Consider the following 16,901-nt stretch of genomic DNA (forward strand, 5'->3'; position numbering starts at 1 on the left):
CCCAGGAGAGCGTTGCCATTGGCTCAGTAGACCATTCAGTTTTATTGCTTTCACTGTCTCTTCATTCCCAATACAGTTGAAACCCAGAATTGGCAACAGACATCAAGAGGCAGCACGTATGGCAGGTAGTTACGATAGTATAGAGATGTTTACTGAAGGTGCATCAGGGAGATTGATACATTCTCTGTTTCGCCGATTCAATATCTTTTACGTACATCCAGTAGATGCCAATGCTTTTGCCACGGAGCAACACTGCCACTCAGGGGTACACATCACAACTTTTCTACAGGAGACAGAAATGTGAATGGTATGAATCTCAAGTGAAAAAGGACATGGTGTAACTGGTGAAAGTATGTCCTTGTATTCATTTGATCATCTTTATTGATTATCTATGTTATACGTTTAATAGCATCTCGCAAAGCACAGTTCAATTTGAAAACCATTTTCATAAAAACAGAATTCAATTCAAGGTATTGCCTGGAATTCAAAAATTTTTTTTTTTTGGGGGGGGGAAATACTATACTAGTTTTACTTGCCAGACCATGTCCAATGAATGGGGTAGCTGATTACACATGCATTGTTAGTGATAACAATTGAACCATTTTAGAGCCGCAGAAATGCATGAATATATTACATTGGCTCTTAGCTTTACAGTATACAAGAAAAGTGCTCTAAGCTTTGTTGGCAAAAACTATTCTATGACGTTTCAGAACTAAACCAATTTGGCTTTGTCAACTCTGACAAATCACAGGCAATGAAACAAAGTGCGTTAACCCTTTGTAGGCAAACAGGGTATAAGAAACCTATTGAATCTAAATGGGACCAAATGGAAAAATACAAAGTTTGCATTGACATTTCAGTATTTTATCAAACTAAAGTTCCTACTTTATAATTTACTGGCTTTCTCTCTCTCTCTCTCTTGTTTAACTGGTGCCTAGCTACTCGTCTTCATGGTGCTCGCAGAAATCATGGCAACAGACAGTTACCATGGTGATAAATGTCATGAACTCTTGGAAGTCCAATTCCGAGTCTCCGTCCGTGTCCAGGCTCTCCATCAAACTGTCCATAGTGGCCTGGTCCTTCACTTGCTGAGGGCAAAAACAGATAAACAGAGATAGACAAGGTCATATTTGATGACTAAAGGTGCATTGTGCAATATTTTTCAGCCGGTTTTATGGTCATTTCACCCATTGATTCTAGAATAATAACGTATGAATGCCTCCCGAGCTCAGTGCAACAAAGTCTGTAGAATCATACATGATGTATTGATAAACGTGCATCACGCTTTAACCGCAGCCTCGATCCAAGCTGCATGTTCAATGTAAACAATGGCGTGTGAAATATTGTAGTGAAATATGGTAAGGATATACCTACCCCTGTAAGGGCTGGCAGCTCCTCATTGATCAAGTCTTTCAGTTCACTTTTCTTCAGTTTGTGCTTGTCTCCTTCTTTCTCTGTGTACCTGTGGAACACCTCCATGATGGTGGCCAGTGAACTCTCCAGGTCAGTCATTGTGGTTTGTAATGTGATCTATAAAGTATAGCAAAAAAAAACAACATTTGTATCTCTCGGGCCTACTATGGGACATAAACAACATGTACAGATGTAGGATCTTAATTCGTTTGAGTTGGCTACAGCGGGGGGGGAAGAAATCCTGCAGCAACAGGAAATACGAATGATTATGTGGATAATAATTCATGGAGATTTTTGTAAGGGGGTTGATACATTTCTCATCAAGGAAAATCAAGTCTGAAATTTCAAAGTGGAAATAACACACTTCAGAAGTTTTTTACATTTTTATACCTCAAATACACGACAAGTTTTACATTTCCTGCGTTGGAGGAAGCTGCAACAGGGTGAATAAAACAGTAAGATCCTACACCTGTGTGCAGTCATGTAACTTCAATGCATCAGATGGTGACATTCTATCTCTCAGACCTCTCTCTCTCTCATACAAGGACAGCACAGTGGTTAGCGGGGAGTAATCAAGATGCTTATACAATTTAAAATAACCTTTTTCAGCCTGTCATTACACTATACGAAGCCCCAAATCAAACGAATGCCCCCAGTTACTCAATAAGAAACAGCAGAAAATCTTGACTTACCAGTGTGTCTCGGACTGAGACAAAGGTTATTTGCAGATGAGAGTGAGTAGTGGCTGTGGAGGAACAAAGACTATAGGCTTTTATAGTTGGTGTGGGGAGGGCCTAGTGCCTCTGGTCAACCACCCTGCCAGTCCAGCACACTGACCAATAGGCTCTTTTTCACCCTCTCACTCCACTATATTCTCACGCAGAATTCTCCATTGATGGCTATGCCAGTCTTTTACCATGTTAAAATGGTCAATTTACAGTATTGTTTGAATACCATTGTTTTGAATGACAGTATGGCTTTGAGCTGAATTTGTGGATTTGAGCTGTGTAAGAAAGATTGCGTTGTATCACAACAGGCTATCTAATGTTCATATGATTGTACAGGCAATACATTTTGTTTTGGTCCTTAAAAAGGTTAGACAATTTACAGTTACGAACTGTATACCCCGTTTGAAGTATTGCCAAACGAATTAGGCTAAAACAAACAAACAGGCCTTTAACCTCCCTCTACACGTCTCCCTAACCCCCACCCTTAAACCACTTTACCTGTGATTGTAAAGAGGATTTTCTATGCAATGGCCATTTGTATTGATCCCTCAGACTTAGGACCTTCTGGTTTCCACAATCCCCACCAGCGTTTTGTCTGAGACAATGGCCTGTTTTCGGAGGAAATGGATGGTTGTGCATGTTAATGAACACATTTCTTTTCACTTGTGGAGTTGGCCAGACGTGTGCCCTATGCATCCCCGGACTACTAAGTAGGCACAACCATCCATGTCAACCTCATGTTAAAAAAAGTGAATCATGTTGTGTTGTTTCACCAGGATGAATATATGCCTGAACTGTAGGAATGATAAGTGATACAGTTAACTAGGGCAGAAATAGAGAGGGCTCAGATTTAGTTGATTTACCATTGAGCTAAGTCTTCCAAATGTGAGGTGTTCAAAGTCTAGGTATGCATAAGATACAAAAAGCTTAACCTAGAGTAGCAACATAATCCCTTATCATTTAATTAAAAAGAGGTTGAAAACAAATGTGATCAAGTTCCAGAATATATTGAATTCCTGTTCTGCTGACTTCACCCTCCCACAAACTCCCTCAACTCTCTGGCCAGCATCTGTTTTGCATTCTTCTCAGGAAGCATTTGGGAGAAAGTGCTTTTTCCTGCATGATAAATGTTTCTTTGTCTCTTCCTAAATATATTTCACATACTTCTGACAACAGTTGACCATTGTCCACTGAAAACAGTTGTTCTTGTGTGAAGAAATCACCGTTGCTTGCTTTGAAAGACTGTCTATAGTCATTGTAGTCAGATGACCATATAAACAGATCCAGTCAAATCCACAATCTATCAATTTCATACCTCTTCTCTCTCCAACTAATTAAGCATAAAACAAACTACGTTCTGGAAAATGTTATTGGTAGGAGGCTGAGTTTGAGTTTTTCAATCCTCTGCTCATATCATATGCACTCTATCCAATGACCTGACAGGACTATTGGGCGGGTAGGTGAGAGTTGACAACGTGACTCCGAGCTGAGAATAAATCTCTCTCTCTCTCTCTCTCTCTCTCTCTCTCTCTTTCTCTCTCTCTCTCTCTCTCTCTCTCTCTCTCTCTCTCTCTCTCTCTCTCTCTCTGATCAATGATGATCCTATGAGAACAAACAAATCAGTGTAATGGGGAACGCAGCATTATTTCAGTGTATCACGTATCAAGTGAAAGGGTTCATACAGTTCAAGATGAAGAGAATAGAGTACTGTATTTGTATTGGGTCTGGTGGGTCTGACGAGTCGGGTGGACTTGTGACTTCACATCTTTAAGAGATGCATATGATGAGCCACGGTGGTGGGGCATGCTGGGATAGTAGTGAAGACACGACAGACTGTCACTCCTTTTCCATATCGGCTAGTGATCCATCAATGTCTTTAATATTGCTATTGATACTGGTGTTAACCAGTATTTACTTGTGGCTTAAAGCAAGAGTCCTTAATTGAAACAATAAGAAAGTGCTCACCCCACCTCTATTTTGGTAAAAAGCTGAGGGACGGGCCTGGAGAAATGTAATCACTCTGAAATTCATGGATATCATGGATGTTTTGAGGTTATACAGTGTTTGTTTACGTTTAAATTGTTTACAAATGTTGGAGTAAAAAACAAGCATATATTTTGGGATCTGATGGGGTACGACAGTTGAACTAAGCTCATTTATATGTTATATTCTTCAAGAATCAATGGGTATATATCATGAATTTATAAGTCCAAAATGGATGTAGCAAATAAGGATCCTAGATAAGAATTCTAGTTCAGTACTTTTTTTTGTTTACATTTGAGTTTACATCTTACAAGTTAAATATCCCCCCTTACAATGTTTAAGAAACAATTTCTCGCTGTATCTCTCCAAAAGAGAATGTCAGCTTTTGTAGTGTGAGATAATGCGGTCTCCCTGTGTTTTGCTGTAACCATGGCTACAGGTCAGAGCCTCTCGCTGAGTTGAAAAGGTTTGCCAAGTGGCTGACTCATCCCTGGCAGAGTGCATGGAGCTCTAGTGGTCTGGACACTGACTAGGGGAGTAACCAGGGGTAGAACTAAGAAAACAACACTTCGGTTTGGTCATCTGAGGACATACAGTATGTTCTCATCTCTCTCCTTCTCTCCCCTTCTCTATCATTCTCTCCCCTTATCTCCCCTGATCTCCCCTTTTCTCTCTTCTCTCCTTCTCTTCCATTCTCTCCCCTTCTCCAATTGGTAGATTTCTACTTCAACTGGGATATATATATATATATATATATTGCTTGTAAGTCATGCATTAGAGTGGGGCTTTAGGTTAACCAGTTATTCCACTGATCCTCTTAGCTTGCCATTTAAAAGATCTCCAGAAATGTCATGTTTGGACTCATTGCCACAAGGTGGCACCCATGCTGTACATAGAGGACAAGTTTCAAGTCTCAAGACACATAGAACAACGTTAGCAGTTTCACCATGTACAACCCATCAGATTAAAAAGACTCTATCAGATTTATTTTTAATTTTTAAACGCACTGGTTATGATATGGGTGAGGAGAGAAAGTCACATCCTGTCACATCACACTGCTTTTATGAGAAGGAAATGTGACGTTTCGTTCAACACACTCAGACACTTCCTTTTCCTCTGGATTCAATCTGTGTTCAGGGACACCACTCCTCATCAACACTGCATCTATTAACATATCTGGTGTACTCGACATGTTGTCGCCAAGTCCCGTCACCAGCGTTTGCACAGATAAGCAGAGCATTTCACTGGAATTGAGTGGCGAAAAGGTTGAGGAAGGTTAGGGGCGATCTATTCCGCAAAGCAATGAACTCTATATGGTGAGGTGGTTTGTTAGCAGCGACTCCCAGAACATTTCCCTCTGAAGAAAATAGATATCTGGAATTGGTCCATTCATTATATGATAGGAGTTAGATGAGAGTTAGATTTTATAAGGATAACAATGTTACGGTATTCACCACTAGAGGGAAGTAACTAAACACTTTAAGAAGTTGTGACTTCAGCTCTTGAATGCTTGGCATACCCACATACAGAACACCCATTGGCTGGTAGTAGGCTCTTACAATCCATCTCAGTAGGCTTGTGAAAGCCAATCAGATCAAGACGTATGCCATAGAGCGCGTTCCTCTGCACATGTGTTGCTGATGCATGCCAGATCTTACAACGCCTGGATAGGCATTTTACCTATCAACGCGACCAGTCGCTTTCCCCTGCTCAGATGTTGCATGCATCCATTCAATGGTCACATGCCACATAATTGACTGTGTAGTCGGGCACCAGATTGCTATAAAATATGATGTGATTAGCTGATACGTAAAATGCCTTATCCAGGCGTTGTAAGATCTGGCATGCGTCAGCAACGCCTGGGCAGAGAAACACACCCACCATCTTCTCGATGTCACAAGATGGCCATGTGATGAGATAAGTGTGGGCCAACTTGGAGTCTTCACACTTGATATATAATAATAATATGCCATTTAGCAGACTCTTTTATCCAATGAGATTCACTGTCATGCGCGCATACATTTTAAGATATGGGTAGCCCCAGCAGGAATCGAACCCCTTAACCCTTAACTTTGCGAGCACCATGCTCTACCGACTAAGCCACACAGGACCACTTGCACTGCTTACTGACCCATTGATTGGTAGTCATCATCACTGTGTATATATTAGACAAATACTGTGCCAATACTGACACTCTATCCACCTTGGCAGTTGTCTGAAGATTGGCTGATGACACCCACACTGGATTAACTACTATCTGGCAATTGGCCTTCTTCCTGAGTGCCTCTCAGTTCATCACAGAGTAATCACGAGAGAGCCTATATCCGCCAATGCTAATCCTGTGTGTGTGTTCCAATGCAACTCTCACTGAAAGTAGGACAGGGGTCAGGGGATACAATCCCCACCCACAATCTACTTAATCTTCATCCCCCCCACAAAGAAAACACCCAGATGGACAGACATCCTTGTTGGCCAACATTCTAAGTATATTTCCTGTGTACTACAGATCTATTTCCTGTGTACTTTAGAATGATTGTACACTACCTGTACGGACCAATTTTTCAATGCCAGAAACACATACTGTAATATTTAGTCTTTAACTATTAATATTTCCATATAGCAAAGAAAGCAACAATAGGCCAATTTAGAGGGGGTTTATTTGTTGATTGGAGAACTTGCAGATTGAAGCTCAACTCAGTTGTAATTCAGACTTGGCAACAGTAGTGCTCCTCTGTTTGTATACACTTGCAAATGAAGTGGCTCAGTCAGGAGACTTCTAGAAGTGACCAGGGACAGGAATAGCAACATATACACCCCTAGATAGATTATGGGTCAGTGTACTAGCAGGGCTGGGGATGAGAGTTGTGTGTGTGTGTGTGCATGCGTGTGTGTGTGTGTGTGTGTGTGTGTGCGCGTGTGTGTGTGTGTGTGTGTGTGTGTGTGTGTGTGTGTGTGTGTGTGTGTGTGTGTGTGTGTGTGTGTGTGTGTGTGTGTGTGTGTGTGTGTGTGTGTGTGTGTGTGTGTGTGTGTGTGCCTGCTTGTGTGTGTTGGCTAATCCTGTCATTCAGACTCTCTACTAACTCTGGCAACTGCCTCAGTGAGACAGACTGCTAAAGTTCGCCAGGCCTAACACCATATGTGGGTCTCCGGTCTCTGCCGGAAGAGACGCCACCAGAAGAGACAAACAAACAAAACAAACCACTGTGGAAGAAACTGAGGTCACATGACATCAGGCCATGTAGCTCTAGGCTTAGCAAAGGGAATTACCAGAACTACATGGGGCAGCTGAGACTTTGGAACAAGTCTCGACTTGTTCTGAATTCTTTGTATAACACCAGAGTAATAACTACTGTGATATATTTTTGCATTTATGGTCTTACAACCAGAGGTGGAGGCTGATTAGGAGAAGACAAGGTCTCATTATTATACTAAAATGACAGTAGCCTCCGGTAGCAATGGGAACAGCCTTCATGAGTATTGCCTTGTAGGCCTACTCTCTTCCTCAGATCTAGGCACGCAGCTATTTAGAAATGATTTGTAATAGAACTGGGGATTTCATTATGGTAATAGGAATGGGATTAAAGAGGTAGGGTGCCTCTGTTTAAGGGTGCTACTGATAAAGCAGAGAACACCTTGATTAGTTGCACTATTACCAACAGCCAGAAGCCTCTCTGAAATCGTTTTGAATAAATTAGAATACAGCTACAGTACTGTAAGACAAAATTTCATGGTAGAATTGCTTGGTTTTGCTACAATTGCCATATTATCGTTTACATTTTTATTTTTTATTGAACCTTTATTTAACTAGGCAAGTTAGTTAAGAACAAATTCTTCTTTACAATGACGCCTGATAAATTTCTATCAATTCAGCATTAGTTTAGCTGTAAAATGATGCTTAGTCAAAGCATATCTGGAAGGAATGTTATGCCATTCTGTGCAGATCTACAGAGCTCATTTGCTGCGAATACTGCTTTCCCTCCTGAACCATATGAGGGGATATAATTCACAGTAATGTATGGGGGTGGTACCCCTACAGTAACTCTGTAGCTTATTATACAGTACAATTCATTACTGGCCTCTCTCTACTACACTCCAATCATGTTGGACACACACACACACACATACACAAACACACACACACATTTTAGAGCTGAGCAATTGGACGGGAGGAAACGGCCATGTAACCTTTTTGAAGGGTGTCATAGTTTTCACTTGCATCCCTTCGGTCCCTATAATAAGTCTGTAAAGTCCACTGGTTCTGCTAGAGGACAGATTTATCTGGCTTTTTATGGAGCAACTCTCTGCTTTAATGTTAGTTCAATTGTGAAAATCACATTTGCCGTTTCACATGTTCACAAAATCCACACGTGATGATCACATTTGCAGTTTCACATGCAAGAAAATTCCACATGTAAAAATCTCACTTTCACATGTGGAATTGCAGGTTCACATTTGAAAAACATTCACATATGAAATTGAAAGTTCACATGTGGGGGGGGGTGAAATAGTGTTATTCTCCTCATACTGCATGTGAAAAGCTGGTGTTAACGTGTTGCTGTAGCAATGTTTTCCACATGTGAAATTGCAAATTCTGTCATTTCATTCTGTAAAAAGGCACCATGAGTATAATAATTAAAGTGTGTTAAAAATAATGATTTATTATTTATTATTGTAGTCCTCCATGGTGATACTGCATTCAGAAGGTATTCAGACCCCTTGACTTTTTCCACATTTTGTTACGTTACAGCCATGTTCTAAAATGGATTCAATGTTTTTTTTTCCCTTCAGCAATCTACACACAATACCCTGTAATGACAAAGCAAAAACTGTGTTTTAGATTTTTTTCATTTCACATTTATATAAGTATTCAGACCCTTTACTCAGTACTTTGTTGAAGCACCTCTGGCAGTGATTACAGCCTCAAGTCTGGGTAGGACACTACAAGCTTGACACACCTGTATTTCGGATGTTTCTCCCAATCTTCTCTGCAAATCCTCTCAAGCTCGTCAGGTTGGATGGGGGAGCGTCGCTGCACAGCTATTTTCAGGTCTCTCCAGAGATGTTCGATCGGGTTCAAGTCCGGACTCTGGCTGGGCCACTCAAGGACATTCAGAGACTTGTCCTGAAGCCACTCCTGTGTTGTCTTGGCTGTTTGCTTAGGGTCGCCCCAGTCTGAGGTCCTGAGCGCTCTGGAGCAGGTTTTCATCAGGGATCTCTCTGCACTTTGCTCCGTTCATCTTTCTCTCGATCACGACAAGTCTCCCAGTACCTACCGCTGAAAGATATCCCCACAGCATGATGCTGCCACCACCATGCTTCACCGTAGGGATGGTGCCAGGTTTCCTCCAGACTTGACGCTTAGCATTCAGGCCAAAGAGTTCAATCTTGGTTTCATCAGACCAGAGAATCTTGTTTCTTCTGGTCTGAGAGTCCTTTAGGCGCCTTTTGGCAAACTCCAAGCGGACTGTCGTGTGCCTTTTACTGAGGAGTGGCTTCCGTCTGGCCACTCTACCATAAAGGCCTGATTGGTGCATTGCTGCAGAGATGATTGTCCTTCTGGAAGGTTCTCCCATCTCCACAGAACAACTCTGGGGCTCTGTCCGAGTTCTTCTTCTCCCCTGATTGGCCAGCTCTAGGAAGGGTCTTGGTGGTTCCAAACTTCTTCCATTTAAGAATGATGGAGGCCACTGTGTTCTTGCAGACCTTCAATGTTGCAGAAATGTTTTGGTACCCTTCCTCAGATCTGTGCCTTGACACAAATCTGTCTCTGAGCTCTACGGACAATTCCTTCGACCTCATGACTTGGTTGTTGCTCTGACATGCTGTCAACTGTGGGACCTTATATGGACAGGTGTGTGTAGCTTTCCAAATCATGTCAAATCAATTGAATTTACCACAGGTGGACTCCAATCAAGTTGTAGAATATCTTAATAGTGATTAATAGAAACAGGATACACCTGAGCTCAATTTCGAATCTCATATCAAAGGGTCTGAATACCTACACTGTATGTAAATAAGGTATTTCTGTTTTGCATTTTCAATAAATTTGCCAAAATAATAAAAAAAAAAATCTGTTTTGGCTTTGTCATTATGGGGTATTGTGTTTTTAAAATCAATTTTAGAATAAGGCTGCAACATAACAAAATGTTGAAAAAGTCAAGGGGTCTTAATTCTTTCGCAATGCACTGTATATACATGTTTACATAGCGTTACCACTAGGAAAGTCATTCGGAGCGGTGCCTGTTCTTTGCCAACGGTCTGTCACTGTTGGAAGATGCCCAGCGAAAGGAACAGAGAAGCTTGCTCTCTATTTCTCCTTATTATTTATCCTGTTGTCCGGTTTGTATTCATTTGTACGTTTTCAAATCAAGAGATGGCATGTTGAAATATACTGTGTTCACTTTTCTGGTCATTTTGATGTATAATTTAATTGTTTTGACCGATTGAAAAACGAGCTACTTGAGTGTAGCCAAGAAGATAGCTAGCTCACTTTTATATGAGTGTATGTATATGTATAAATATGAACCAATGTAATGATATGTATTTTTGTCACGCCCTGATCTGTTTCAACTATCTTTGTGCTTGCCCCCACCCCTTCCAGGTTTTTCCCATCTTCCCCACTTATCCTCTGGGTATTTATACCTGTGTTTTCTGTCTGTCTGTGCCAGTTTGTCTTGTTTGTTCAAGCCTACCAGCGTGTTGTGTCTCAGCGCCTGCCTTTTCCAGTTTCTCTTTTCTCGCCCTTCTGGTTTTGACCCTTGCCTGTCCTGACTCCGAGCCCGCCTGCCTGACCACTCTGCTTGTCCCTGACCCTGATTCTGCCTGCCGTCCTGTACCCTTGCTCCTACTCTGGATATTTGACCCCTGCCTGCCTTGACCTGTCGTTTGACTGCCCCTGTGGTTACAATAAACATGGCTACTTCACACAGTCTGCACTTGAGTCTTACCTTGACCCCTGATAGTTTAGAAGGTTACTTTTTATGAAATGTGTATTTAATGGTCGCATAATTGCTAACTGCTAGATTTTTTATTTTATTTTATTTTTTATCTCACTTTTATTTAACCAGGTAGGCTAGTTGAGAACAAGTTCTCATTTACAACTGCGACCTGGCCAGATTGCTTAGTGATAGGCGATAGCTAGCCTTCCATTTTTTCTTAGCTATTTTTTAGCTTCTGTTATTGGTAGCTGTCCATTGGATTTTGTTACATTTAATAAATATGCCTAAAAGGGATATTCTTTGTATTTAAAAATGTGTGGATGTGTTTGCCGCTGGAATGAATGAAAAGAGATAACTTTCTACAAAAACATGATTTTGAAATAGGGCTGTTAGAGTTAATCAGTTAACTTCTTGTAATATTTGTGCACATTTCTTTTTTGCCTGATTAATTTCATGATCTGAAATCATCCAAAATTCAAATTGACATTGAGGTAAAAAAAAGTGTGCTTTATCAATTTACCTTATCTTGCTAACCATTACTTTGGACAAAATCAAGACATCAATTTTCTTTCTATCCTTTTTATTTTTTTTTATTTTTTTTTTAACGTTTTTTTATTTTATTTTTACTCCTTTTTCTCCCCAATTTCGTGGTATCCAATTGTTGTAATAGCTACGATCTTGTGGCTCGGAAGAGACGAAGGTTGAAAGTCATGCGTCCTCCGATACACAACCCAACCAGCCGCACCGTGCACCTGGCAACCTTGGTTAGCGCGCACTGCGCCCGGCCCGCCACAGAAGTCGCTGGTGCGCGATGAGACAAGGACATCCCTACCAACCAAGCCCTCCATAACCCGGACTACAGTTTCCTAACATGCACTGAAATGTTAGGAAACCACATGTCTGAGTCATGTGACAAATCCATATGAGACTTCCCATGTGTCTGAAAACCACATGTCTGAGTCATGTGACAAGTCCATATGAGACTTCACACGTGTCTGAAAACCACATGTCTGAGTCATGTGACAAATCCATATGAGACTTCCCATGTGTCTGAAAACCACATGTCTGAGTCATGTGACAAATCCATATGAGACTTCACACGTGTCTGAAAACCACATGTCTGAGTCATGTGACAAATTCATACGAGACTTCACACGTGTCTGAAAACCACATGTCTGAGTCATGTGACAAATCCATATGAGACTTCACACGTGTCTGAAAACCACATGTCTGAGTCATGTGACAAATCCATACGAGACTTCACAGGTGTCTGAAAACCACATGTCTGAGTCATGTCAATTGTATTTTATATATATGTTTTTTACAAGTGATATTTTTCGCGTGATTTGTTCAAATGTCTGTTCATTTATGTGTCCGAAAACATTCTGCTTCACCCCTCCCATACCTCTTCTCTCCCTAACTCATTAATTAAACATAAAACAAACTACGTTCTGGAAAATGTTATTGGTAGGAGATTGAGTTTGAGTTTTTCTAGATGATTTCAGCTGAGCTCAGAGAAAAATTCACCCAATCCCTAACAATCATCTGGTCATATCATATGGACTCTGTCCAATGACCTGACAGGACTGTTGGGCGGGTAGGTGAAAGAGTTGACTCCGAGCTGAGAATAAATAAATTCCTCCTCTCTCTCTCTCTCTCTCTCTCTCTCTCTCTCTCTCTCTCTCTCTCTCTCTCTCTCTCTCTCACACACACACCTGCTGTCTCGACCTCTAAATGCTCGGCTATGAAAAGCCAACTGACATTTCCTCCTAAAAGGGTTGACCTGTTGCACCCTCTATAACCAGTGTGATTATTTTTTGACCCTGCTGTTTGTCTATGAATGCTAAAACATATTGAAGAATGATCTGTCATAAATGGCCATGCACTCTTAAAATCTACACCTGGCACAGCCAAAAGAGACTTGCCAACCCTCAGAGCCTGGTTCCCTTCTAGGTTTCTACCTAGGTTCGTGCTGTTCTAGGGAGTTTTTCCTAGTCACCATGCTTCCACATCTGGTTTACTTGCTCTTTGGGGTTTTAGGCTGGGTTTCTGTACATGCACTTTGTAACAACTCCTAATGTAAAAAGGGCTTTAGAAATACATTTGATTGATTTATTGATTTACTGAAGAGTCTAGCTATGGGATAAATTCTGTCCATCTAGATGAATTCAGACCGGAGAGCAAACTGAAAACATTTGCCTTGATTATAAAACCTACACCTCTGTATCCTGCCAACTTCATTAATTAGGGAAGATCATTCTTAAAGGGCATCGGCCAGAACCAAAGCCCCAGACACATAAGATTTAAATATCCTCTGGGGATGGGTAGGTGCACTGTGCGGGCACACACACACGCACACACACACACACACACACACACACACACACACACACACACACACACACAAAGGAGTATCTGTCCAGCTGACCTCTCACTAAGATAACACATTACTCACCGCTGCCACTAGAGTCAGTGCCATGGGAGAGCATGCAGCTGCAGCACATGGACAGTGACTAGGTTGGGTGTTCATTCCATCAGTGGGAATTAGAGGACATCAATCAACCTGCCATTTGGAATTAAGGCTAAGTTATGTGGTAAGTGCAGATGTATGGGGACAAACTTTACTATCGTTCGGTAACACCGATGTAGATCATTAAGGTCTGAACACATGAACGTTTTATCCAACACCCAGTTTTATTTTCACCTCATGAAAAAAGGGCTTTAGAAATACATTTGATTGATTTATTGATTTACTGAAGAGTCTAGCTATGGGATAAATTCTGTCCATCTAGATGAATTCAGACCGGAGAGCAAACTGAAAACATTTGCCTTGATTATAAAACCTACACCTCTGTATCCTGCCAACTTCATTAATTAGGGAAGATCATTCTTAAAGGGCATCGGCCAGAACCAAAGCCCCAGACACATAAGATTTAAATATCCTCTGGGGATGGGTAGGTGCACTGTGCGGGCACACACACACGCACACACACACACACACACACACACACACACACACACACACACACACACAAAGGAGTATCTGTCCAGCTGACCTCTCACTAAGATAACACATTACTCACCGCTGCCACTAGAGTCAGTGCCATGGGAGAGCATGCAGCTGCAGCACATGGACAGTGACTAGGTTGGGTGTTCATTCCATCAGTGGGAATTAGAGGACATCAATCAACCTGCCATTTGGAATTAAGGCTAAGTTATGTGGTAAGTGCAGATGTATGGGGACAAACTTTACTATCGTTCGGTAACACCGATGTAGATCATTAAGGTCTGAACACATGAACGTTTTATCCAACACCCAGTTTTATTTTCACCTCATGACGTGCTGAATGAAAGTCTATTTCGCTAGATATACCTTCCTCTTTATCTTCATTCTGTTATTTACCAGATTGTGACACTATACATATCATAACTTAAACATTTATTGTCTCGAAGGTACCTGCAGGATAGTTGGGGGAAGGGGGAAGAGGGCATAGTCCCAGAATGATTCAATTGTCCGGGTGGGTTGCCATGGAGATAGAGCGTGCCGAACCCTGTGACCTCTGGGTAAGCAGAGTGTAACTGAATCTGGGCCTTATGATTTTCAGGTAAAGTACCTAATAACAAAGTTAGGTTGCTCCAAAGTTGTCACACTGTAATGGTCATGACCTTCTCACCGCCTATTTGCAACGTCGTGACAACGTTGTGTGTTGTTAGCAGGGTTGGCTTGTAGCACTTTCTAGCACTTTCTTTAAAAGAATAATGCAACAAAGGCAGATGGTTATCTGTGGATTAGGGATTAGATTAGTGGGGCATTGCTCAGATACAGACTAGGAAATGTACCCACTGAATTAACTTCCCTTCAACAGATCAGATTATCTTCCGCTCAGTCCTGCCACTGAACATTTTCTCTGATCTGAACACTGCAATATTACTATGCATGATGAACTTTATTCTGTCGGTAGATTAAAAAGAAGACCTGACTTTTCTCCCAGCAATAAAATATGGATTTTATGAAATGTCTAATGAGTCAGCACAGCTCATCAAATCATAGCAGTCCTCTCTACAGTAAAAGCGGTAGCATTTGGAACGAGAGACATAATTGTGGCTCTAGGCAGGCACTTACTGCAGCTCATTGAAAGTTTGCACTCCATCTGAATTGATTGGTGTGGGTTAAAACCCAAAGTGGTAGCCCTATCTTATTGCATTTAATCTTTTAACCTGTGCTTGTGTGTGTGTGTGTGTGTGTGTGTGTGTGTGTGTGTGTGTGTGTGTGTGTGTGTGTGTGTGTGTGTGTGTGTGTGTGTGTGTGTGTGTGTGTGTGTGTGTGCGAGCGTATGTGTGCGCGAGCGTGTGTGTGTGTGCGAGCGAGCGTGTGTGTGCGCAAGCGTGTGTGTGCGCGTGCTTGCGTGTCCATGCCGGGGGGCAAGTCCACTGAGCCAATTAAATTAGCTGTTGCACATGCCTAATCTTGTCCACTTGAGCAAACAAGCTACGTTTTGTTGTTGTCCTACGTGTGATGAATACCATGAAGTGAACCCTAATTGATATGGTGATAAATGCTCATAAATATCACACGATTGACTGTATGACTAATCCGTTTTGAAGGCCTAGCTGCCCGCCTGCCTGCCTGCCTGCCTGCCCTAGCTAATGAAGAGAAGGGATACAGGTTGATTGACATGATGCAGGAGTCCCAAATGGCACCCTTTAACCTATATGGTAAACTTATTTTGACCAGAGCTCTATGAGCCTTGGTCAAAAGTAGTGTACTACATATGGAATAGGATGCCATTTTGGATTCATGCTGTGATATTCACTCAGCACTCTGTCAAACTGCTCATTTAGTAACAATTTGCTCACTGCTCCGTGTTTATTTGCTGACCCCACTCTATGGTGTGATGTTTGATTTCTCCAATATATTAGTATTTTCCAAGATGTCATCTCGTTTGTTATGCTGTTGGTGTGTCGATGACGTGGACGCCAATTAAGGCAGCCCCTCGCACCTCTCTGATTCAGAGTAGTTGGGTTTAAATGCGAAAGACAACATTTTGGTTGAATGCATTCCGTTGTGCAACTGACTAGGTACCCCCTTTCCCTAGCGTGAGGCCCAGACAGCTATTCCATGTCTTTGACTGATCTCACCTGAGACAGAGCGCTGACAGCGGTGTCGTCAATTAAAACGGAATGCCTGTTTGCTGCCCATTATCAGTTCTCCCAGGTATTACTGTGTTGTAATGAATGTCAAATTACCTCCACCTTTGAATGCATAGAATCTCTGCAGTATGTCAACATGGACAGTAAGAGGGGGATGTATTTGTACAGTAAATGTGCATTAGGTTACATTAATGTGAATGTGTTGTCACCTCCTGAGCTGGACTTATGTCTGAACGGATCTAGCTATCTTACACACAGTTATTTTGACTTTGTGTGTGTGTGTGTGTGTGTGTGTGCGTGCGTGCGTGCGTGTGCGTGTGTGTGTGCGTGTGTGTGTGTGTGTGGTGGGGGGGGGGGGGGGGGGGGGTTGTTCTACTGAGCTAACATGGATTTTTTTTTTTAAAGATGGTCACACATTAGATAATTTAGCTATTTGATTTAACATTTGGTACCCCTTTAGGTATCATCAAAACATATAAAATAATTATTTGATAAAATATTGAATTTGGTCTTTACTACTATAGCCCATAGAAACATATTGAATAACACATGCATAAATGGCAAAGGAGACAGTCAAAACATTTATTATAACGAGTTAGGTTTTGATGCGTATGTCGTATATCTAGAAGATATTATCAAGCTCAGGAAGTATTTCTGTTCTCAGGAAGCAGTGTAGTCTATCTGGGCA

General features: G+C 41.6%; 1 protein-coding gene across 1 annotated transcript; it reads right to left on the reverse strand.

Annotated features, from left to right (window-relative positions):
* Window positions 1-525: 525 nt before the first annotated feature.
* On the reverse strand, window positions 526-2,148 carry LOC139414169 (protein S100-B-like). Its single transcript, XM_071162055.1, has 3 exons — window positions 2,106-2,148; window positions 1,375-1,530; window positions 526-1,088 (listed from the first exon to the last, which is right to left on the reverse strand). The coding sequence occupies exons 2-3, from the start codon at window positions 1,510-1,512 to the stop codon at window positions 939-941; spliced, it is 288 nt and encodes a 95-aa protein (XP_071018156.1). The 5' UTR covers window positions 1,513-1,530; window positions 2,106-2,148; the 3' UTR covers window positions 526-938.
* Between the last annotated feature and the right edge of the window lie 14,753 nt (window positions 2,149-16,901).

The sequence above is a fragment of the Oncorhynchus clarkii genome, chromosome 7 (assembly GCF_045791955.1).
Source record: "Oncorhynchus clarkii lewisi isolate Uvic-CL-2024 chromosome 7, UVic_Ocla_1.0, whole genome shotgun sequence".
Taxonomy (NCBI): Eukaryota; Metazoa; Chordata; class Actinopteri; order Salmoniformes; family Salmonidae; genus Oncorhynchus; species Oncorhynchus clarkii.

Bases quoted from the DNA above. Each gene is read 5' to 3' on its own strand.
- LOC139414169 (XM_071162055.1), bottom strand. From the start codon at position 1,512: ATGACTGACCTGGAGAGTTCACTGGCCACCATCATGGAGGTGTTCCAC. The intron at 1,089-1,374 runs GTAGGTATATCC...TTTTGCCCTCAG, and splicing joins AGCTGCCAGCCCTTACAGGG to CAAGTGAAGGACCAGGCCAC.